The sequence below is a fragment of the Pipistrellus hanaki genome, assembly GCF_964339955.1.
Source record: "Pipistrellus hanaki genome assembly, chromosome: 3".
NCBI lineage: Eukaryota > Metazoa > Chordata > Mammalia > Chiroptera > Vespertilionidae > Pipistrellus > Pipistrellus hanaki.
In genome coordinates, this window is record NC_140505.1 from 140,034,160 (window position 1) to 140,058,136 (window position 23,977).

At 39.8% G+C, this 23,977-nt stretch overlaps 1 protein-coding gene across 1 annotated transcript; it reads left to right on the forward strand.

The window, feature by feature from the left end:
- Positions 1-1,765: 1,765 nt before the first annotated feature.
- On the forward strand, positions 1,766-22,640 carry GTSF1 (gametocyte specific factor 1). The gene is made up of 9 exons (XM_084879045.1): positions 1,766-1,827; positions 4,553-4,597; positions 12,146-12,246; positions 14,216-14,342; positions 14,737-14,820; positions 15,276-15,339; positions 16,477-16,571; positions 18,613-18,645; positions 20,556-22,640. The coding sequence occupies exons 2-8, from the start codon at positions 4,582-4,584 to the stop codon at positions 18,627-18,629; spliced, it is 504 nt and encodes a 167-aa protein (XP_084735171.1). The 5' UTR covers positions 1,766-1,827; positions 4,553-4,581; the 3' UTR covers positions 18,630-18,645; positions 20,556-22,640.
- The last annotated feature ends 1,337 nt before the right edge of the window (positions 22,641-23,977 follow it).

A 23,977-nucleotide genomic window follows, 5' to 3' on the forward strand; every position in this document is an offset into this window, starting at 1 on the left:
TCAGCATTCAAACTGATCTCCCAGACTGCCACCTACACCTCGGACCATACACAAATTTTTGTAATATCACACTTCTACTTCTTGGTTTTGCAAAATAGCATCACCAGATCTACCTGTAGTGTCAACACTTTTTTTTTTTTTTTCTAATCTTCAAAGGCCACAAGTCCCTTTTCTCCATAAAGCCTTCCATGGTCACCTTAAGCCTCACTGATTTCTTCCTAGTAAAAATTTATAGCCTCTACCACTTCTTGGCTTTTGTTGTACTTCCACTTAAACTTTCACCCACTTTGGGGCCTGTTTGCGTAACCAACCTTAGGGACAAGAACCATTAAAAAAAAAAAAAAAAAATTGTATCAGTTTCCAGAACAAAGGCTCACAATATAAATGTTTGGATTCTCACTATCAAGTCATAACTTTCTGACCTTCTTGACCTCTCCAATTTTTTTTCTTAAATATATTTTTATTGATTTCAGAGAGGAAGGAGGAGAGAGATAGAAACATCAATGATGAGAGTGACAGATTAGCTGCTTCCTGGGGCCCCCTACTGGGGATCTAGCCGCAACCCAGGTCTGTGCCCTGACTGGGAATGAACCCTGGATGGTCTTCGGGCTGATGCTCTACCCACTGAGCCAAACCAGCTAGGGCTCTCGCCTCAACTCTAAAACTCCCTTTAATGAGACTAGGGCATCGTCCTACCAAGCATTCTTAGGAACTATTACTGACTTTTGAGGTTCTACAACTTGTGCCAAACAAAACCAATTAGATTCCTGTCCTTGGTGATTGGGTTTTTGTTTTTTTGTTTTTTGGCTGATCTGCCTGCTTATCGCCTTTATAATATTCCTCATTTCTGCCCTCGAAATCTCAGTTACCTTTCTATCTAGACAATTTCCATAAACAATGCTTCTTTCCAACCAGCATCCCACTTCTAACCTGCCCCATTCCCTCCTCAAGGGCCCGTTTCTTTTTTTTCTTCCCCCCCCCCCTTTTATTTTATTTTTTTTAATTGATTTTTTTTTTGCTCCCCTCCCTCCCACCCACATCCCTTCCCTCCCCAGAGTTTTATGTCCATTGGTTGTACTTATATGCATGTATACAAGTCCTTCGGTTGATCTATTATCTCCCCCAGATCCTCCTCCCCTCCTCGCTGTAATTTGACAGTCTGCTTGTTGCTTTACTGTCTCTATATCAGCGTTTTTCAACCGCTGTTCCGCGGCACACTAGTGTGCCGTAGGTGCAGACAAGACAAGAATTTTATAATTTTTCACTATTTTGTTTACTTAATATTTCATAATAAAGTAATTATAAAATACTTTCTTTGTGTTTATTTGATTCCTATTCAAGAGAATTACTTTATATATAGTCAATATAGGCACAGAGTTAAATTTTTTAACATTTTCTAATGGTGGTGTGCCTCGTGATTTTTTTCATGAAACAAGTGTGCCTTTGCCCAAAAAAGGTTGAAAAACACTGCTCTACACGTATCTATCTCAAAGGCCCGTTTCTAAGCCCTCGTTCTCTCCGCTAAGATGGCCACCGCAGAGCCAGGGAAGAAGCGCGTTCCTCCCACGCAAGGCCGCCATCCTCCCGGGGCCCACTGGGCGGACCCAAAGGGCGGGGGGTGACCTGAGGCCTGGGAAAAGGGCCTGAGGAGGGAGCGCCGAGGAGAACAGCGGCTGCACCCCCCGCCCAAGCCAGCGCCGGGACTACGTCACCGGCACCGGAAGTGAGCCCCGCCCTAACGTCAGGCGCCGGAAGGGAGCGTTGCTAGGGCGCGGGGTGGACACGACTGTGTGGACACGACTGTGTGGAGAGGGTGACTGGACTCAGGTAAGGAGGACGTCGCGGCCCCGGCGTTGGGCCCTCAAACGACTCGCTTTGGGTGCCGGGGCGCCTTCGCCATCTGTTCTCTCCCCTTTAAGGCCCCGGCCTCCGCCCGGCGGTTCCTGTTCGGCCGAAGGCGGTTCCCCGCCTCGTCCCCTCGAGGGCCGGGCCGAGGGCCGCCCGAGCTCCTCTGCCCACAAACAAGTTAACCACCGTCCCCTCTTCTCCTGTTCCGTCCCGTGGCTTAAATCTACTCGGGATGTTCTGTTTAAAGGAAGGGGACCGGACGTCCCGCTTTTTAACCATGCGGCCCGCGGCCCGCGGCCGGCCGGCGCTTAAAGGAAGAAAAACCGTTCCTGAGCCCCAGCTCTGTGGAACCGGTTACCTCAGACCACGTACCCCCCCAAACTGGGACTCCTTTGTGTCCCTTGCCCTCCGCCTGGCGGTTCTCCACGCAGCTGTTCGGCCGCAGACGGTTCCCGCCTCGCCCCCTCGAGGGCCTCCCGAGCTCCTTTCTCTACAAACAAGTTAACAAGTTAACCACCTCCCCCTCTTCTCCTGGTCCGTCCCGTTGCTTAAATCTACTCGGAATGTTCCGTGTAAAGAAAGAAACTCTGTGTTCCTGAGCCCCTTAGCCGGTGACCTCGGACCACCTTCCCCCCCAAACTAGAAACTCCTTTGTGTCATTTGCCCGTTTCAGCGCATCCAGTGCCAGGGAAAAGACACAGAGAGCCCGTTCACAGTTGGATGTGAAGGATACTTAGGTGGACAAGGCTGATGATGAGGCTGTGGATTCCAGTGGCCTTTCCCTACTGGGATTAGCCTTTTTGCCCCCACAGGGCAGGATGGCATCCTACCAAGTGATTGAATCGAGTTGCTGATCATCCCTTTAAATGCCTGAAAATCAAGGAATATAATACTTGGTTCTTCCTTCCAAACTTCATTTATTTTTACTTTAAAAGTCGAGAGTGACCATGTACAAGTAAAACATGCCGAAAGAAAGGTCAGGATTTCCTAATCCAGACATAACAAACACTTTTATGCCATTTTCACTAATGGTTATAATTAACACCTGGGCTCTGCAGCAAATTAATAAACTAGGGTTCCAGCTGGTCGCTGGTATTTCTTTTCATGGGTTCCAAGGCTGCTTATGTCATAGAATGGGGGGAAGGGGTATGGAATTATAGGAGAGCTTGCTCCAGAGGGAATAACTGTAAATCTGGCCAATTTTCAGACGTTTGTTATGAGATGGTTTTGTATAAATTTAGGGGTTTATTTCCTAAATGATAATCTTATTTAATTCCCCATAATGATAAGCTTATTTAATCACAATGCGAAGTAGGAGGGATCTCTAGTAGAAGAGAATTCAAACTACAAAACCAATTCTTGTCTTTTAATCTCCCACACTTCTGTTACAGATCTGTTCTTTATGGTTCTGTTACCCATAAAATGGAAAGTTCTTAAGTCCTAACATTCAGAAATTTTACCTCAAAGCATGGAAGGAATGACTGTTAACTGGAGAGATTCAATAACCAAGTCTATTAAAAAAAATTTTAAATAAATAACCAGCTCTATTTGTTTTAGCATAGGACAGTGGTCGGCAAACTCATTAGTCAACAGAGCCAAATATCAACAGTACAACGATTGAAATTTCTTTTGAGAGCCAGATTTTTTTAACTTAAACTTCTTCTAACACCACTTCTTCAAAATAGACTTGCCCAGGCCGTGGTATTTTGTAGAAAAGCCACACTCAAGGGGCCAAAGAGCCGCATGTGGCTCTCGAGCAGTGGTTTGCCGACCACTGGCATAGGAGATTGGGAGACAGGGGAGGTAAAGCATCAGTGGAAAACGTGTGGCACTTCCTGATCATGTTTAAGAAAAGTCATGAAAATAGTAAGCGAGAATGTCTCTGGGCATATTGGATGGATTGAGTGTACAGACGTCTAACAGGCTTCCAGCATTCCCAACTGTCAGGGAGAAGGGAGCAAGACTGGCAGCCTTTCCATCCCGTGTTTTTTTAAAAACAATAGTATTCTTGTGGTCTTGATTTGCCCTCTCTCATGTTAAGCAACATCAAACCCTAACAGATGGCAAACAGTGATTGGCTACTGCAGTGTTTCCCAACCTTCTCTCATGATGAGAATCACCTGGTAGAGTTGTTAAAACACAGATTCCTGAATCCCAACTAAGAAGTGCTAAACTAGAATTTTTGGGAACATATAGGTAAAATTGTATACTTAACTAGTGCTCTAAGACAGATTTTATATACAGAGCACTAAGTTAGGTATGCAATTTTACCTATATGTTCTCAAAAATTCTAGTTTAGCACTTCTTAGTTGGGATTCAGGAATCTGTGTTTTAACAACTCTACCAGGTGATTCTCATCAGGAGAGAAGGTTGGGAAACACTGGGCTACTGTAATGGCACTTCAAGTACATTGACATCACCTCAATGCATTTTAAATTAGTAGTCAGATGTGATTTTTCTTAACTATTTTGGAGCCCTATAATTTATTCCAAGAGTGTGAATTAAACAATGATATTGAAATGCTTTAAAGTAACAAAGAATGCTAAAAAGGGAGAGGAAATATGTAAGGGAGGAGGGCACTAAAGGTTTTTCATATTGAACTTGGGTAGCTTCAATCCCAGTTTGACTCTACTTCTTGGGGCCACGTTTATGTACATTTCATTTCTAACTCACTGAACCACTGCTTTTTTCCCTCCCTCCCCAGCACTTGGATTCTGCTTCTTCATTTCCAACATGGAAGAAAATTACAGTATGTACTTCTTGCTTTTAGAAAATAAGTTAACTTGCATACAATTTTATGTTTGACAAGACTTCTAATGTGTGGCAAAGATTCATATTTCTCCTAAACTGCTGAAGAGAAATGGTTTATATGATAGTAATGTAGAGAAGTGCCCAAATTTGAAATAAAATATTTAAAATTTAAATAAAGAGGTATGAGACATCATCAAGCTTTGAAAGGGCTGCAGTTGGGACACCTGTGTTTCCTTTCTATTTTGAGGAGTAATATGGTATACATAATATTGTTGATGTAAATTGAGTTTTTAGGATTAAAGAAATCCTAGGGAATATTCTTATTTCCCAAGCAATCTAGGATTCTTAGATAGCCAAGGAAATCAAAAGGGAGGCAGCACTAGACTCACACAAGTGTAGAACCAAAAGAGACCTGAAAATGACTTTATTTAACACTCAAATTTTGCACTGAGAAAACAAAACCTAGAATAATTTATTTGCCCAAACATATACATCAATATTGCACTTTTAGGTATCTGCCAAATACAAATACTCATACAGTGCACAAAGAAGTATATAATAGATTGTTAGTCACAGCATCTATACTAATAAAAGGGTAATATGCTAATTAGATTGGACATCTTCTGGATGTCCTTCCAGACAAAACCATGGTGGTGGGGGCCAAGGCAGAAGCAGTTAGGGGTAATCAGGCCAGCAGGGGGAAGCAGTTAAGGGGTGACCAGGCTGGCAGAGGAGCAGTTAGGGGTGGCAGGCTGGCAGGCAGAGGTGGTTAGGGGCAATCAAGTAGGCAGGCAGGTGAGCAGTTAGGAGCCAACTGTCCCAGATTGCAAGAGGAATGTCCAATTGCTGCTGCGGGATTGGGCCTAAACTGGCAGTCAGACATCCCCCGAGGGGTCCTGAATTGGAAAGGGTGCAGGCCTGGCTGAGGGACCCTACCCCATGCACGCGTTTTGTACACTGGGTCTCTAGTTGTATATAATAGTAAAAACTGTAAACAACCTACATGTCCATCAGTAAGGGAAATGATTAAGAATCTATGAGCCCTGGCCAGTTTTGCTCAGTGGTTAGAGTTAAGGGTTATAGATTCGATTCCCAGTCAAAGGCATGTACCTCAATTTCAGGTTTACTCCCAGCCCCTCCCCTAGCCAGAGTGTGTACAGGAGGCCACAGGTCAGTGTTTCTCTCTCCAGTCCTACCTCCCTTTCACTCTTTTTAAAAATCAATGGAGAAAAACAGGCTTGAGAATCCAAGATGGCGGCATAGGTAACACCTAACTGCAGCCTCACACAACAATTTCAATAAAATACAACTAAAATACAAAATGGACATTACCCAGAAGTACAGGAAAGTCGACTGACTGGAAATTCTACAACAAGAAGGAAAGAGAAAACCAGAAGGAAAATCAGAGGAGCTGTAAAAGCCTAAGGTACGGAGGCACGGAGAGGACAGAGCCAGAGAGGAGGGGGAGGCTGAGTGCCTGGCTGGCATTCCCTAGCGGGAAGGAGATAAAAGCTGAACCCCAGATTTCACAGCACTGAACCCCAGTTCTAGGCCAGACCCTGGGGACCCAGGCTCATACAGAGGGAGCCTGGGCTGTTGAGCAGAATCTCAGGGGAGTGGCGAAAGTCTGAGCCCCAGGAGATGCACACATTACGCGCAGAAGACAGACCGTTGACTCTGCTGCTAGATTGCCCTAGTGGGAAGGAGACAAAAGCTCTGGACTGTGCTGAGCCCAGTTCCGACTACACTGAACCCCAGTTCTAGGCCAGACCCTGGGGACCCAGGCTCATACAGAGGGAGCCTGGGCTGTGAGGCAGAAACCCAGGGGAGCGGCGAGGGGATGTCCTGGAAGCACGCACATTGTGCACAGAGAACAGGCGGTTGACTGCCACTGGATTGCCCTAGCAGGAAGGAGACAAAAGCTCCAGACTGCTCTGAACCCCACTTCCAACCCCACTTCCAACTGAACCCCAGTTCCAGGTTCATTGGGGGAGAGCCTAGACTGTTTGGTAGCATGCGAAACTCAAGGGCACATTTCTCTCAGAGGTGCTTGCAGCGAGTACTGAAGGACCCTGAGGAATACTGAGACTCAGGAACCTTATAGGGTGTGGCTGATGGAAGCCAAGGCTGTAGGCTCCACCCTGAAACTCCGCCCCATCCAAGCTGAACACAGATACTTTTAAGGCTACCAACTCAGGGAAGCTGGGAAAATGCCGAGACAAGGAAACAGATCACAAACGAAAGAAATGGAGAACAAAAAGTGACTGGATATAGAGTTCAAAATCATGCTTATAAGGTTTTTCAAGGATTTCCTAGAGAAGGCCTATGAGACCTATAAGGATATGAAAAAGGATCAACAAGAAATAAAGAATACATTGTCTGAAATAAAAAATATTATACAGAGTCCTAAAAACAGAATGGAAGATCACAAGAATCAAGTCAAAGATTTGGAACATAAAGAGCCAGAAGACACTCCTCCGCAGAAGCAAGAAGACAAGAGAATCCAGAAAGTTGAAGATAATGTAAGAAACCTCTGGGACAACTTCAAGCGAACCAACATCAGAACTTTGGGGGTCCCAGAAGAAGAGAGAGCAAGATACCGAAAACATACTGAAAGAAATAGTGACAGCAAACTTCCCCCACCTGGTGAAAGAATTAGACCTACAAGTCAGGAAGAGCACAGAACCCCAAACAAAAGGAATCCAAAGAAGACCACACCAAGACACATCATAATTAAAATTCCAAGAGCAAAAGACAAAATATTAAAAGCAGCAAGAGAAAAGCAGGTAGTTATCTTTAAAGGAGCACCCATACGATTGTCAGCTAATTTCTCAACAGAAACCCTGCAGGCCAGACGGGAATGGCAAGAAATATTCAAGGTGATGAATAGCAAGAAGCTACAGCCAAAAATTATCTACCCAACAAAGCTATCACTCAGAATCGAAGGCCAGATAAAGAGCTTCACTAATTTAAAAAAAAAAAAAAAAAAAAAGCTAAAGGAGTTCATCACCGCCAAACCAGAATTATATGAATTGCTGAAGGGGGTTCTTTCGGAAGAGAAAGAAAATAAAGATAAAAATTATGAACAACAAATACATAACTATCAACAAGTGAATCTAAAAACCAAGGGAATTAAAAAACCTGATGAACAATATTAACTGTTGAATACAATAGAATCAGAGGTATGGAAGAGGAGTGGACTGATGATTCTTAGGGAAAAGAGGAGTGGGGGTGCGGGAAGAGACTTAACATAAACTGTGCACCTATGGATAAGGACAGTGGGGGGTGGGGAAAGGGCAGAGGGTGGAGGAGGAAAAAAATGAACTTTTGTAATAATATGAACAATAAAGGTTTATTAAAAAAAAATCAATGGAAAAAATACCTTTGAGTAAGGATTTTTTTAAAAAAATTTAGGACATTTCTTTGCAGTAATGAAATATTCCTTATATGGACTCACATAGAAGGAGCACAAAGATATGTTAAGGGGGGGAAGCAGCCCTACCCTGGTGGCTCAGTTGATTAGTGTTGTTCCGTACACCAAAAGGTTACAGATTCAATTCCAGGTCAGGACACATACCTAGGTTGGAGATTCTTATGGGAACAGCCAATGGATGTTTCGGTCTCTCGCTGCCTCTCGCTCATTCTCCCTACCTCCCTCCCTCCCTCTCTTCCCCTTTCTTTCTCTCTAAAATCAATAAAAATATCCTCAGGTAAGATTTTTTTTTTTAATTTTTTAAGTAAAAATAGGTACAGGAAATCCCATCACAACCACAGTATGGAGGAAACTTGGACATTATGCTAAGTGGAATAAATGTCACAAAAAAACAAATACTATTGTGAAGTATCTAGACTAGTCAAACTCAGAAACAGAAAGAACAGTGTTTGCCATGGTTGGGTGGAAAAGGGAATAGGGAGTTGTTTAATGGATATAGAGTTTCAGTCTTGTAAGATGAAAAAAATTCTGGCAGAGGGAACCCACGATGGCGGCGCAAGTAAACACCTAAACTGCTGCCTCGCACAATTATTTCAAAACTACAACTAAAAGACAAAATGTCTATCACCCAGGGCCATGGGAGGGCTGGCTGAGTGGAAGTTCTACAACTAGAAAGAAAGAAAGGAAAAGAGCATTCAGTGCACAAACACTGAAAAGCTGAGGTACGGAGCACGCGTGATCCGGGCTGGTGGCAGGCGTTGCTTTCTTAAACCCAAAGGGAAACAAGCTCCAGATTTCCCTGAAATCCAGCTTCTGGGGAGATGTGCAGGACCCAAACTCCTATGGGGAGAAGCTGGACTGTCTGCCATCGGGTTGGAAAGTGAGGGTGGCTTCCTTGCAGAGCTGTGTGCAGGAATAATTGTTTGCTGCGCTGGGGTGCGAGATGCGGGGATGCAGTTGGAGGCATGGGACGGCTGGCTACCAGCCATCACTGCTTGCCACGCCCTAGTCTAGTGATGCCTTGAGACTCCACCCCTTTCAGTCCGCAGACCGACGCTCTACCACTGAGCCAAACCGGTTTCGGCTGAAGAGTATTCTTTAAGAAGAAAAGTAGAAAAAGGTAAAGATAAAAATTCTGAACAACAAAAAGACATCAAATACATACCTACCAACAAGTGAATCTAAAAATCAAGTGAATAGTCGGGACCGGTTTGGCTCAATGGATAGAGCATCGGCTTGGGGACTGAAGGGTCCCGGGTTCGATTCCGGTCAAGGACATGTACCTTGGTTGCGGGCATATCTCCGGTGGGGGGTGTGCAAGAGGCAGCTGATCGATGACTCTCTCTCATCGATGTTTCTAACTATCTCTCTCCCATCCTCTCTGTACAAAATCAATAAAAATACAGTGTATTTAAAAAAAAAAAAATCAAGTGAATAAAAAGTCTGAAAAACAGAATGCTTGGTGAATATAATGGAAACGGACATAGAAAGGGAGTGGACTGACAGTTCTCAAGGGAAAGGGGGTCTGAGGGGTGTGGGAAGAGATTGGACAAAAAACCTTAAACCTATGGATGAAGACAGTGGCAGGGGGTAAGAACATGGGGTGGGGTGGGGTATCAGGTGGAGGGGAGCTATGGGGCGGGAAAAAGAGGAACACCTGTAATCTGAACAATAAAGATTTTAAAAATTCTGGAGATTAGTTACACAACAATGTGAATATACTTAACTCGGTTGAACTGTACACTTAAAAATGGTTAATATGGTAAATTTTATGTTGCATATATTTTATAGCCATTTACATTTTTTTAATTAAAAAGAAAATAAAAATTTTAAATCTAAAAAAAGCAGGTTAGAGCTAACCTAAATTACTAGAGACCAAAAAGTAAAGCATTATGGTAGAAAACTATCATTTTCAAGTCTGACGTATGCCACTGTGTGGGCAGTAAAGTGTGTATGAATCATAAGGTACATCCAGTCTGTCTGCTGCTGACATGGCTTAACATTTGCTAGTGATGGAATGGACTAAATGAAAGGATTTAATACGAATTTCATTTGTGAACTCACCCTGGGTGTCCTGAAGCTTCAGTGAAAAGATTGCTGGTCAGTGGTCATGGACAACAGGGGGGTAGGGTATACATGGGAAGGGGTTTGGGATGGGAATGGGGGGATGAGGACAATTATGTAATACCATAATCAATAAAGAAATTTTAAAAATTCCAGGAGAATGGAAAAGATGAAAGAAAAAAGATTGCTGGTCAGGATATGCCTGTTTGGCATAATAAGCCTGCCTGTCCTCTAAGATTTTTTTCTTCCTATTCATTCTGTCCTTCACGTCACCTTTCTGGCTCATTTACATCATGGTCATGGTTAGCAATTTATTCCATGTTTACCACTCTTCCAGTGAAACTGTCTGTTTCAATTCCCCACTAGCTTCTGATTTTCATAGCAGTCTCCTGGTTTATACACCTTTTATCAAATGTGAATTGTTTATCTTATTTCATTTTTATCATTGCCTTCAATGGGGACAAAGCATTTTATTAGGTTGCTTCTCATCCTCATAATATACTGAGAATGTGCTTAACCGTTTAATTTCCTGTCCTTAATCAGCCTATCAAAATTTGGGGCTCAACCTGGGCATCTTGTAAACCCTAAGGGTAGTTATATGTTCAGAGAAACTTCTCTGAGAGACATGTTCAGAGAAATTTCCACAATTCCAAACTATGGAAATAACCCCTGAAAGTATAGCCTTCTAAGAGTAGTTTTAAATAGCATGATATAAGTTTGGGGCTTGCTTTCACATAGCAGCTTCATATGTCTGCAGGTGTCTTAATCTCAGGAAGCTCTGTGTTTGCAGATTATTCTGTTCTTACTATGGCAAATTTGATAATCACTAAATTTAAAAATTCTGGTTTTTTCTCATGCATTAAAATATTAAAGGTAAAACTACTTATCTAATAAAGGTATTGGTTTCATCTAAGAGGTAACTTGAGTAACCAAGATCAAGAACTACTTATAGTAGTAGTGAATTAAAGCAGACAGGTGAAAAAGAACTCATCTATCGAGTATTTCTCAGTCTTCCATAAAACATACCACTGATATAGAACAGTGCTTTTTTAGCAAATAGACAGGGATGCTTTTGAGCAGGAGTAACTATCCTCAACTTGCCCTAGGACAGTTGGGTATGGGAACACATGTGTGTGGACTCCTACATTGAAATATTGGCACACTATTCATTCCAACCTTCAGCATACTGGTTGGGAAGCTCTGGGTGGCTAGCTAGAATATAAATGACCCTGAATTAGCACTTTTGGAAAAGAAAAAGAAAATGTCATGTCATGTCATTTTTTGTTTAATAGTAAGGGTGACCAACAATGAAAACATCAGTATTTTTTTCTTTTTTACATTTGTATTGATTTCAAAGAGGAAGGAAGAAAGAAAGAGATGGAAACATCAATGGGAGAATCATTGATCAGCTGCCTCCTGCATGCCTCAATCCTCCTGGATTGAGCCCACAATCTGGGCATGTGCCCTGACCAGAAATCCAGTGATGACCTCCTGGTTCATAGATTGATGTTCAACCACTGAGCCATGCCAGCTGGGTGAAAACAGCAATATTTAAGTACAACCAAATATGAACCAAAACCTTATCCTTTGATCACTGGTTTTGCTGTGCTTAACACAATTTTATCTTATCAGAATTAAATGTTCATTTTCAAATGTTTAATTACCCTTTTATTTAAATTTCAAGTTGTTTTCAGAATGTCTTATTCTCTTTTTGCAGTTTCTGTTAGAAAATACATTGTGCCTTTTAAAAACATGAAAATACATTGCGCCTACTCTAGCCAGTTCGGCCTGTGGATCCCACTTTTGATTCTGGACAAGGGCACTTGCATTTGTTTTGGCTCCATCCCCAGTAGAGGGCGTGCAGGAAGCAGCCAATCAATGATTCTCATCATTGATGTTTCTATCTCCTTTTCCTTTCCTCTCTGAAATCAATAAAAAATATTTTTAAAAAATAAAATGCTTTAAAAGAAAGAAAATACATTGGTAATCCTGTAGTTATCCAAAAACATATTAAGCTTTATACTTATCCTATTTTTCTCTCTCTCTCAGTCGATTCCCTGGACCCTGAAAAGCTATTACCATGTCCCTATGATAGAAACCACCAGATCAGAGCCTGCAGGTTTCCTTATCATCTTATCAAGTGCAAAAAGGTAGGATATTTTCATAATTTTCCCTATGATGCCCTTAGTTCTTTTTAAAAAAAAAAAAAAAATTCTGTAAATATCAGATAATTTTAACGTAAGTGTTAAATTGCCACAATTATTTTGGGAATCTACCTTTGTATTAAATACCAACATTTATAGAAAGGAATTTATTTACTTCTTGGGTACATAAGTTTTTTCCTATTTTGTTTTTCCCCCCCAACTAGTGATAAGCACCCATAGTGATAAATGGCTTCTCTGGAATCTTTCTCCCTTTGTAAAAAGAGGAAACACTAATTTTTGCTAGCAATGAGAAAATCTCTTGTCTTGTGAATTTGATGCATTCATTGTCCTGATAAGGATTGAATCAATAATACACTGATTTCTGATATTTTTGGTTATAAATTTTAGAGAAGTTGAATAGTTAGGCAGGGGTCTTCAAACTACGGCCCGCGGGCCACATGCAGCCCCCAGGGGAGTCTGATCCTGCCCGCCAGGTTTTTTGGGCAGTGAGCGCAGCCAAGGTGTTACAGTAGGGATTAGTAGTTCATATAGTCCAGCCCTCCAGCTCTCTGAGGGACCGTGATCTGGCCCCCACTTTAAAAAGTTTGAGGACCCCTGAGTTAGAGATTAGACCAAGAAAAACTTATTCCTAAAATATAACTTTTTCCAAATTTCAACAGCATCTTTGAGGAGGAAGGAAACCAGCTTATTAGAGTTTCTTCTCTGGTCATTCTTTTGTATACTTATCTGATGTAAATGACTTTGATGCTGGTATACTAACTGAGGCACTTTGAAAAGATTGTTAGAGTGCTAACATCAGATACAGAGGCCAAAGTTCTGCCAGGACTGATGCTTCGAAAACAGTTTTGGTACTTAATCCAAACTGCATACAATTTATGTATATATTAACAGCCTTTCATGAGTGTTTCTTTTGTAGTCCTGGAGATATGATTATAATGCCAATTTTTATTTCTCCAGCTTTTTTTAATCTTTGAGCAAAGATCCCTTAAAGTTGAACATGGACCATATGCATCTGAAGATACCACTATAATGTCCTCTTCTAATGCTCTTGATCTTTGGCCACAAAACCTTTGCATTGGAATACCTGACATCCCTTAGAAAAATCATGGAAACAAATGCCCTCACAATTTTCTCCATCCTCTATTTTTTTTCCAGCCTTCTCCCCATTTCACATTATTTTATTTATTTATTTTTTTAGTATTGTGTGATATATCTTTTTCTTCTCCTAGTAAGTAATTTCTTAATTGCTGGTATATTACTATAAGATTTGAGTAACATTAAATACTTTGCTTTAATAAGAAACTTGGTCAGCAGAGTAGACTCATCATTTGGACTTTTCCTTAGTGAAATAACTGAAATAAAGGTCAAATTGTTCAGAGCCTCATTTTAGGCATTATTACTTTAAATAAGTGTACCCAAGTTAATTTGAAAAATCATTGGTCTGTTCTTCTGCAGCTCCCTTCCAACAATTATTTTCCAGCCCTATTGTATAGCAGTAACAGGGATTACTGCAGTGCAGACTGGGAATGTTTTATTATTACTGGGTATCCTCAATACCAGCTTTCAAAGACATCCAAAGGGCTCTACCATTACGTGCTGTGCCACTTGAATCTCATGACTCTTAGGAACAGGGAGAGAAGATGTAGTTCTAATACCCAATTCTAAATTTTCTCTTTACCTCCATATAAGCCGCTTAACCCAAAATCTGTGTTTTCAGTCTCTGTAGTCATAACAAAGAGACTTACGTTTTGATGATTTTGAAATACTATATGGTCTGTATGAGTGATAAAAAAAATTTCCTCTTAATTTTCTAGTATGAATTTACCTATCATAGCTAAGCTGCAAGTATATTGAGAGATTTTAGGGGAGCCATTTATAGATAAAGCTGAGCCATGCCCCTTGGACTTTTAAGAGGTCCAGAGAATTGATAGACCCCTTAATTTTTGTTCCACAGAATCATCCTGATGTCGCAAACAAATTGGCTACTTGTCCCTTCAATGCTCGCCATCAGGTTCCTCGGACCGAAATCAGTCATCATATTTCAAGCTGTGATGACAAGAGTTGTATAGAGCAAGACATTGGTAAGACTGACTAGCTGAAATGTTTTTGTACTAGAGGTTAGCCCCTTTAAATTTGTGTTATGCTACATTGTCACCTTGATTTTTGGCTTTCCATATTGAAGAATACTTTCCGCAGGAAAAGGATGTCAGGTTGTGTTTGTCAGAATGCTTTCTCTTCTAAACAACCTGATTCACTTTACCAATAATTCATCTAACTAAAAAAATGCTTTTACCACAGATATAAATATCTTTGTTTTTTTTCATGTCCTCTCTCAGCAAGGGGATAAGACCACTCTGTATATCTTCGAGAACCAAAGACCCTTTGGGCTATCCTGCAACATATTTGGCCACTAATCCCTTTACACATAAGTCAGCAATGTCCCGTTCTCATGTCAAAATCTCTGTTGTCTTTCAGTCAACCAAACCCGGAACCTTGGACAAGAGACTCTGGTTGAGAGCACATGGCAGTGCCCTCCTTGTGATGAAGACTGGGATAAAGGTAAGTGCTTCTGCATCTTTTTCTGCACAATATCTAAATCTCAAGTCATTTGCTTTAGACAGAAGGAAGATTTTCCATTTTTATGAACATGCCATGTTGTTCGAAATGCTTTGTTATTTTTATTGGGCCCCAAAACGAGCACATTTGTATGGCTGTGCAGACACGTGGAACAGCCTCTCCCTTCTTGTTTGGAAAAAGCACTTCTTTACATCTGTTTTTTTCCATAAATTGTGCTATGCCATCTGTGTTTGGCTGTTACTAGGCACGTTTATTATTATTTATGTCTTTTGTGTTTATATTCTTCAATTAAATTCCTGCTACTGTGTCACTTAGGCAAGGTACTTGATCAATTTTTACTTCCTTCTCTAAACTTAGGTGTATTATAAGTTATTACAAGTTAAACTAGCATAAACTGGTGTCTTATACCACAAACTATGTTTTGCTTCCTTTGGCAGATTTGTGGGAACAGACCAGCACCCCATTTGTCTGGGGCACAGCGAACTACTGTGGCAAGAACAGGTAAATGAAATTGTCTCATTCCGAGCATTGTCTCCCCAAATCAGAGTGCTTTGTTACCAAAAACAGCCACCAAAGCATGAATTGATCTCTTTCCTTGATGGCATTACTTGGTAGTAACTTAGTCTATTACAATAGATATTGTTTTTGGTGGATTATTTTTCTTATTTCTTCCTTGATTCATAAAAAGGTTACTTGCTTTGTGTTAATCACTGTGGGAACACAGAAATACTAGTTTATAGTCTAGCAAAGGAGACAGTGGTGCCAGATATTATGTCTTAGTTGAGTTTTTTACTAGGTTCATATTATTTTAATGCTTTAAAAAAAATCCCCAGCTATACTACGTGGATCATTTTTACTTTTGCTAACTAGTGTTTAAGGAAAAAGTAATCTTAACAGTTGTTTAAGAGTGGAGAATCCAAAACACTTGTTTGGTAGGGGGGGGAAATGCATCTCTTCTTCCCACTAATTTTGCATATAATTTTGAAATCTATAAGATTTCTCATTATTATTTTATCTTTAACCCTTAGAAGATCACATTTCAAATCCAAATGAGAATATTTATGGATTAGAAAATAAAGAAATGAAATGCTAGACTTCATTTCCCCCCCAAATTGAATACTTAATCCATTTTTATTTCTTGGCTCCTGAAGTCAGCTAGTAATTGTAAATGTACCTTACTTTGTGTGTTCACTACGATAGAAAAACTTAAAAATGAATTTCATTGGTACAGTTTTAATTTTTTTCTCAGTTCTTTGATATTTGTTGCCCTTGGTATGATTGTCTTGGCATTTTATTTTATCTCATGTTTATTGAATGAGTTGATGTGTTTGTTCTACAGCTGAACAGTAGATGGCATTACTGTTTATCTCAATTTCTAAGAAATGAAAATACTGAGACCCATCTTAATGCCTGTTCAGAACAGTAAGCTTTCCAGAGAAATGGTAATCATTCTAATTGCAAGAATGTTTTAATGGAAATGTGTTTACATTTTATAATGTAGGCCGTTTTGTTTTCCCCCAAAATACAAAAAAACACACACACACACAAAAAAAAAATACCACATTTTGATTGTCTTGTGTGTGCTTGCCTGAAGAATACAGATATTCTGGCATAGTCAGATTTGTCTTTCTTTTGCAGCCCTGCAAGCAACATAGTTATGGAACATAAGAGTAACCTGGCTTCAGGCATGCGCGTTCCCAAGTCTCTGCCGTACGTTCTGCCATGGAAAAACAGTAAGTGAATGAGACAGAATACGTTTATTTTTTTCTTTGTTCTGATAAATATAGTTAGTCTTGATATTCAAAGACATGTTTAGTCAGTATACCTTGCACTCCCATAACCCTGAGAATGAGCACCTCCTTAAATTTTGCACCCTGAGGGCCTCACTCTGTTCATCCTAGTCCTGGTTCTGATTAGTACTAGGAAAGTACAAGATCACAGAAACCAAAAGAATATTTTCAAGATAGGGTGACCACTGACATTAAATACCACGGGTAAATTTGGGGAGCAATAAAAAGACTATTGCCCAGCCTGGCTACTGTGGCGCTGTGGTTGAGTGTCAACCCAAGCACCAATTCCTGGTCAGGACCCATGCCCAGGTTGTAAGCTCAGTCCCCAGCAGGGGGTGTGCAAGAAGCAGCTGATCAATATTGATGTTTCTCATCAGTGTTTCTCTCTCTCCTCCCTTTCTCTCTCTCTCTAAAATCAATAAAAACGTTTTAAAAAATAAAATAAGAACGTATTTTTTAAAAGACTATTGCCCTGACCAGTGTGTCAGTGGTTAGAGTGTCAGCCCAAGCACTAAAGGGTTTGCAAGTTCAATTCCTGGTCAAAAGCATGTACCTGGGTTGCAGGTTCAATCCCTGACTGTGATTGGAGTGCATGTAGGAGGTTACCAGATGATATCTCACTTCGATGTGAGGTGTTTTTTTTCGTTGTTGTTCTCTCTCTCCCTCCCTTCCTCCCTCTTTCCCCTTCTTCCTCCCCCACACTTCTTCCCCCTCACTTCCTCTATTCCACTCTCTCTCAAAAAATCAATGGAAAGCCGAAACCGGTTTGGCTCAGTAGATAGATTGTCGGCCTGCGGACTGAAAGGTCCCAGGTTTGATTCTGGTCAAGGGCATGTACCTTGGTTGCGGGCACATCCCCAGTAGGGGATGTGCAAGAGGCAGCTGATTGATGATTCTTTCTCATCAATGTTTCTGACTCTCTATCCCTCTCTCTTCCTCTCTGTGAAAAACAAACAAAATGTATTCTTTTTAAAAATCAATGGAAAAATATTTTCAGGTAAGGATTAATAACAATAACAAAAAGACTATTGATTTTTGTTAGGAGGAAGTCATCCCTGACTTTCAAGACGTAAGATCAATAGGGAATTGGGATTAGAAATTGGATTTCAGGGACCTAAAAGGAAATGTGTAGAGAGAACATGAAAGTTATGAGTCATAAGAATCAGCATAAAAATAGTATTTAAATGTCCTTCCTAGACATCAGAGGCCATGCTGAGCAAACATACTAAATTTGTATCATACCACCCTGGTAAAGAAATTCCCACATGTGGAACACCCAAGATAACCATCATATTTAATATGCACTTTATTTTTCTAATGTTGCCTCCCAATTCAGATTCCCTTGGTTTCAGTCTTTGCTACAGTTTGAGTTAATTTTCAGGTGGCTAGAGGATTTCCTTTAAAAAAAATTTCCTTTGGATACTTGCCCAACAAATGAGATCACCAAATCGTATGTCAGAAGGCTTGATAGGTAAAAAACTGCCTTCTTTTCTCATGATCTTGAGTAGAATGCAATCACTGATTTTAAATTCTTCTACTTTTAACCCTGAATGGTGTGGCTTAGTTGGAGTGTCTTCCCATGCACCAAAAGGTCTTGGGTTCGATTTCCAATCAGGGCACATATCCAGGTTATAGGTTCAATCCCCAGTACAAGCGTATATGGGAGGCAACCAATTGATATATCTCTCTCCCTCTCCTTCTCCCACTCCCTTTTCCTTCTCCTTCTCCCCCTCCTCCTGTTTACTCCCATCCCCCCCTCCTTCCCTCCCTCTCTCTCTCTCTCTCTCTCTCTCTCTCATCAATAAAAACACATGTCCTTGAGTGAGAGCTTAAAAATAATGAATGAGTGAATGAATGCATTCTTCTACTTTTATATTGCAATTCAATATACCCGAATAAATTGTTTGTATTTAGTTAAGAGTAGAGGATGGAGTGAATTTCAGTTGACGTGGTGTATTTATTTTGAAATATTTCTACTCTGTAGATGGAAATGCACAGTAACTGAATATCTCATCAAGTAAGTGTTTCAGTTTTATTTCACTATCTTTTCAGATGGTAGCAAGATTTAACTGGACATAAAGCAATTTGGGTCCAATTTTCTTTCAGATTATGGCACCAAATTAAAGCTTTGTGTGTCCCTATGTTTTTTAAGTATATAGCTTCTGTTATGGCTTTACACGCTAATGAATAGGCATTTACTGATTAAATTAGAATTCAGTTAACATGCCAAGTTGCTTTCCCTAGAGTTACTACACATTGCCTTTTTCTTTTTTTCTTTTTTTATCAGTGTTGCATTCTAGATCTATCACACCTCTTTAATGGGCTGAGATTAATCAGACAGCTGTGCTTCACTGCTCTGCAGTTCTTTCCCTGTGCAGTACACTTTAACACATCAAAATATTCATACTCTTTTTAATGAGCTCTTAAAAGTTTTGGATTTCTAAGAGTCTTGAGTCTTGCACTATTGATCTTATCTGAATATTTGATTTAGTAGAACTTCACAAAATCTTTATGATGAGAGCAAAAAGCTTGCTTTTCACATATGAAGTCTTTCCTCGAGGTTACCCTATTACCCATAACGGAGCCAAGTTTGGTGCTTCAAATGCTGTCCTGGCTGCATTTGCCCCTGGCAAAGGAATATTTTAAAAGGCTAGGGGTGGGAGTATATCCCCCACTGTTTTGAGCTAGTAAGTCCTCAGTGAATATTTAGTGAATGAATGATTGACCTCTTACCTTCGAGTTCATTCACTTCCTCTGGACTGTGAATCAGTTGTGTCCTCTGTGAGTTAGGGCTCATTTTATACCAAAGCAGATGTTTCTTCTGGTGAAAAGTAAAAAAGAGATTCTAAAAGTAAACACTCCTTAGCTATAGACCATAACTATCAGTTGCTTCCAGTATCAGCCATTTTTCTTGATAGGTTCTGACATTAAATTGTTAAATACATCAGGAAAGCATAAAATTATATCTGACCCCCAAAGGAAAAGAGAGACAATAGCACTGGGGTGTGCCAGGAAAGTGCAAACAGATCTGGATAAATCATGAACTTTGAATCTTTCTCTTACACACTGTACAAAATACTTGGTGCTCTAGTATGGATAGTTACCTAGTAAAAATGGCTACTCTTAAGGCAAAAGCCTAAGAGAAACTTCTATCTCTTTAACTTAAGAAAAGACATACTTCTCATTTGGAATTAAATTTTTTTTCTGTGTAACCCCTGAGGAACTAAGAAAAAAAATTATCCTGTGTTAGTTAAGACTCTTTAATAGCAACAGACCTTCTTATCATTTTTTGAATGCCTGTTGTTGCAAAATTCTCTAGCTTCTTTGGAAGGATACAAAAGAAATAGAAGACATGACTTATTCCCTTAAGGATTTAATTTTGTATAGAAAGTTTTTTTTGAATGCACAGAGGTGAAAAGGATTTGTTTACCTTGTAGTCTATGCTTTATCCCATTTGTGTGTTCATCAACCACTCTATTTTTTAATAGGTGCCTCAAAAGCAAGTAATATTAATTTTTGTTCACCTAATGTACATTGTAATAGCTCAGAAAATATTGGTAAATTAATGTGTAGTAGAGTGAAAAGAAAAAAAGATCAATATAAGTTAATTAGAATTAATCCAGAATTGTCTGCCAGAGTCAATTGCCTAGATAGTCAATTCTGATTTCCTCATCAGTCAAAAAACTGTTGACACAGGAGTGTACATTGATCTCTGTATAGAATGCTTTTAATTCAATTAACAAGTTTCTATCTGCTTAATGGTACTAAAGAGCTCAGGGTCAGAAGGTACTTGGTGCTCTGCCATTAACAATAGCAGATTCCTCCAGCAACCAAGAGATTTTAATTGTGTTTTAATTGTATTGTCATATGTAGTTGTTACCTTTGTCATTGAAAGGAACTAATTTTTTTTTTCTCATTTCCTTACAGATGACTGAACCTAGAAGACTCTTGCTTCTTCCTGCTATCAGTGGGTTCTTCATTTTTTTTCCCTAATCTAATTATAGAAAGATAAACTGTCTGTGACTTTCAAACTGACAGATGCCTTTTTTTTTCCCCTCCTCCCTTTTGAGTCATTTGATGCAAGAAAAACTCTGTGTACTTTTACAACTATTTCAAATAAACCATTGATGTAGATAGCTTGATAGTTTGGTCAAGTATCTGAGCCCCAAGATCAGAATGCACATCCCATTCCACATTAATGAAGCATAATTATTTAAAGAATCTTAAAGAAGCCAGGAAACACTGGCAAGAAACTTGGGTTGAAAAAAGTAACTGAATATTTGTGTTCTCTGACATACATGGACCAAATTCTTTTTCCCCTTAGTATGAATGGCCCCATTTGCTCAGTGCATCTCTTTATCCAGGGTCACCAAGATATCAATAGCATTTATAGGGCAAAATGTCCCATTCTTGTTAGAAACGAGGATATCGTGCTGTCTAAATATTTCCAACCTAGGATAGGTTTCTTGTATCGATCTCTCCTACATTCCAGTTAGATGTTGTACTAGTTATCAAACTAGATTTAGATTGTATAGGAGTGAAGATTAGAATGGAGGGGAGGAACAAGGGTACTTGCGGAGAAGAGAGGCTTTCCACCTGTGTGTCAAATTTAAGTTTCAAAGTTGAAATGTGTGAGGGCTCTGCTGACAGCCCTGGGATGTATGTGTAATAAGTTAGATTTTAAAACATCCAAAGGTCTGGCTATCTTAGGATCTTGTTGGCCCTTACAAGGAGACTTCATAATCTCCCCAGAGATTGTTGCGATTGTTTTGTGTGGTTGTTTTCAAGTTTGACTCGGTTTGGTTTTAAAACTGTCTGGCATGGGAGGGGTTTGTGATCTGGTATAGATAGGAACTTGGATGGAGCATACTGACAATTCCAAAAGTGATCTCTCAAGCAGAGTAACAGATAAGGGGAAGTAGGCCTTCTTCCACCAGTTTTACTCAAGATTCTTCCCTGATGAAGCAGAGCTGTGTCTTTAGTTCCAAACTCTAAAAACCGGTTCAAGATAAGCCCCAGTACATTAGTAGTTCTGCTTAGCTGAGTGATCTTAAGTGAATAACTAGGCCATTTCTTCTGGAGAGGGTAGAGGAGGGGGGAAAACACCCTTTATGCCCCTAATTCTGGTCACTTATGTTGTGTATCAATACCTCACAAACACTTCATCTAAAAATAGCCTTATTACTGGAAAATGCAAAACCCTTTTGATTTCATTTGTTTGGATGATGACAGAACAAAACTACACTTGTAACTCAGAACTCCTACCTAGTTTAAGAGAAACAAACAGGGATATGAGTCTCATTGCAAAGAATTAAACAGAAAATAGTTACTTTGTGTTTTTATTTAATATCTAAAGAGGTGATAGGCTAACATCTAACATTTATGAAAAGCAAATGAAAACTCTGATTTCGTTATTTTAGGAAAACAGCTCTTTGCTCATGACTACTATTGATAGAATTTAATCACAATACATCTGACCTTTTGGAGTGTAACACTCACAAAGGAGGATGAGTGGCTGCCTGTGTTATTAGCTCACAAATAGACAATCCTGTTGTTTCTTTGGTAAACTAATGATTAAAGCAACCAATTTGTCTGATCTAGGAGCTTTCAGAGACTGGAGTTTTTATTGGGCCTAGGATTCACTAGTCTGGTCTTTGTTTCCTGGAGATTTTTAGAGATTCTCAAACACTAGAACAAAAGTGACTATTTACTACTTCTGTCAGATATTGGGAGAAGTTTACTTATCTTTAAGACTCTCTTTTGGGGATGATACCCTCCCTTTGGAATGTGAACAGTGGAAGATAAAGAATTGAATACTCTACTTTGCTGAAACCGGTTTGGCTCAGTGGTAGAGCGTCGGTCTGCGGACTGAAGGGTCCCGGGTTCGATTCCGGTCAGGGGCATGTACGTTGGTTGTGGGCACATCCCCAGTAGGGGGTGTGCAAGAGGCAGCTGATCAATGTTTCTCTCTCATTGATGTTTCTAGCTCTCTATCTCTCTCCCTTCCTCTCTGTAAAAAAAAATCAATAAAATATATTAAAAAAAAAAAAAGAATTGAATACTCTACCTTAATTTCAGTTACAGTCAGGTGTTCTGGTTAAATACAGAGGTGTTTCGAAACCTTAGTTCAGAGCCTCTGAGTCCTACATTTTGATCTTATGTAAGGCTTCCTGATTCTACCCCAAAGAGAGGATTTCCTTTTTGAAAAATTGCCTTTCTCTAGAGGGGTTCTAGAAGTACCTCTGTGATTTGCAGATGTTATTACTGGGAATAAACAAATGTAAGTAACGAAGGACCTTTAGCTCTCCTGGTAGCTGTACCTGAGCTAAACAAGGAAAATATGCAGGTTTAATTTCAAATAATGCACCTCGGTTTCCTTTCATTGGTGAGGGAGAACAGCAGCTGCTTGTGTCAGTCTCCAAGACAAAACGTGTGCCTGTATTGGCATTCTTAGCTCCTTTACTTGTACTTCTCACAATTCACATGAAGCTCAAAAGTAGGCAGAAACCAAGGAGATAACATTATACTTACTACCTTTTTTAAAGATGCAGGATATAAAAATCAAGTTTATTTGTATACTATCATTTAAATGATCAAGGCAGGACTGGCCTTACGAAGAAGAGACCTCTGAGAAAACATTCGTTTATTGTATCAGTACAATGGGTAGAATAAGGAAAACTTCCTAAATTCCTGTAGTAATAGCTCATTCCTTTGATCACTATCTTCCTGATACTGTTAAGCTTTGGAACATATTTGTATCCTACTTTACAGTCATGGCCTTTTCAGAGGCCACTGAAGACATTAACCTGTTATCTCCTATCAACAGTCTCAGCCAGTTTTGTTCCAGCTATAGCAGTCTGAAGAATGCACACCTGTGTGTGAACAGGGGATTTCCCCTATACATGGCCATTCTACTGCCTGGTGCAGCTCAGTTTTATAAACTTGGTATCTGGTGAGACATATAAAATCTAAGGTTGCATATAAATAGGAAGAACAGCATCCTAAGAACAACCATATGGTCAGATTTGCTTTTGTGTTTATCTTAATTAAAGACTGTTTTATATGAAACTAAAATAGTGTAAGAACCTTTGAGTAAATGTGAAGATAAGTTTAATATTTTACTTTGTTATACACACACACACACACACACACACAGAAAATAAGTCCAGTTTATATGAAAAGCTGCATATCAACCATGCCTCTTAATTGTTATTAAAATACTAAAATAAAGTGTGCTTTTCTGGTTCACCTGTTTTGGTTTTATTTCCTCGGGCTTTGGAGTCAGATTTCCATTGGACGGGGTTATTTAGGTCCTTGTGTTGGTTCTCTCTAGAGTAGAACTTTGCAGC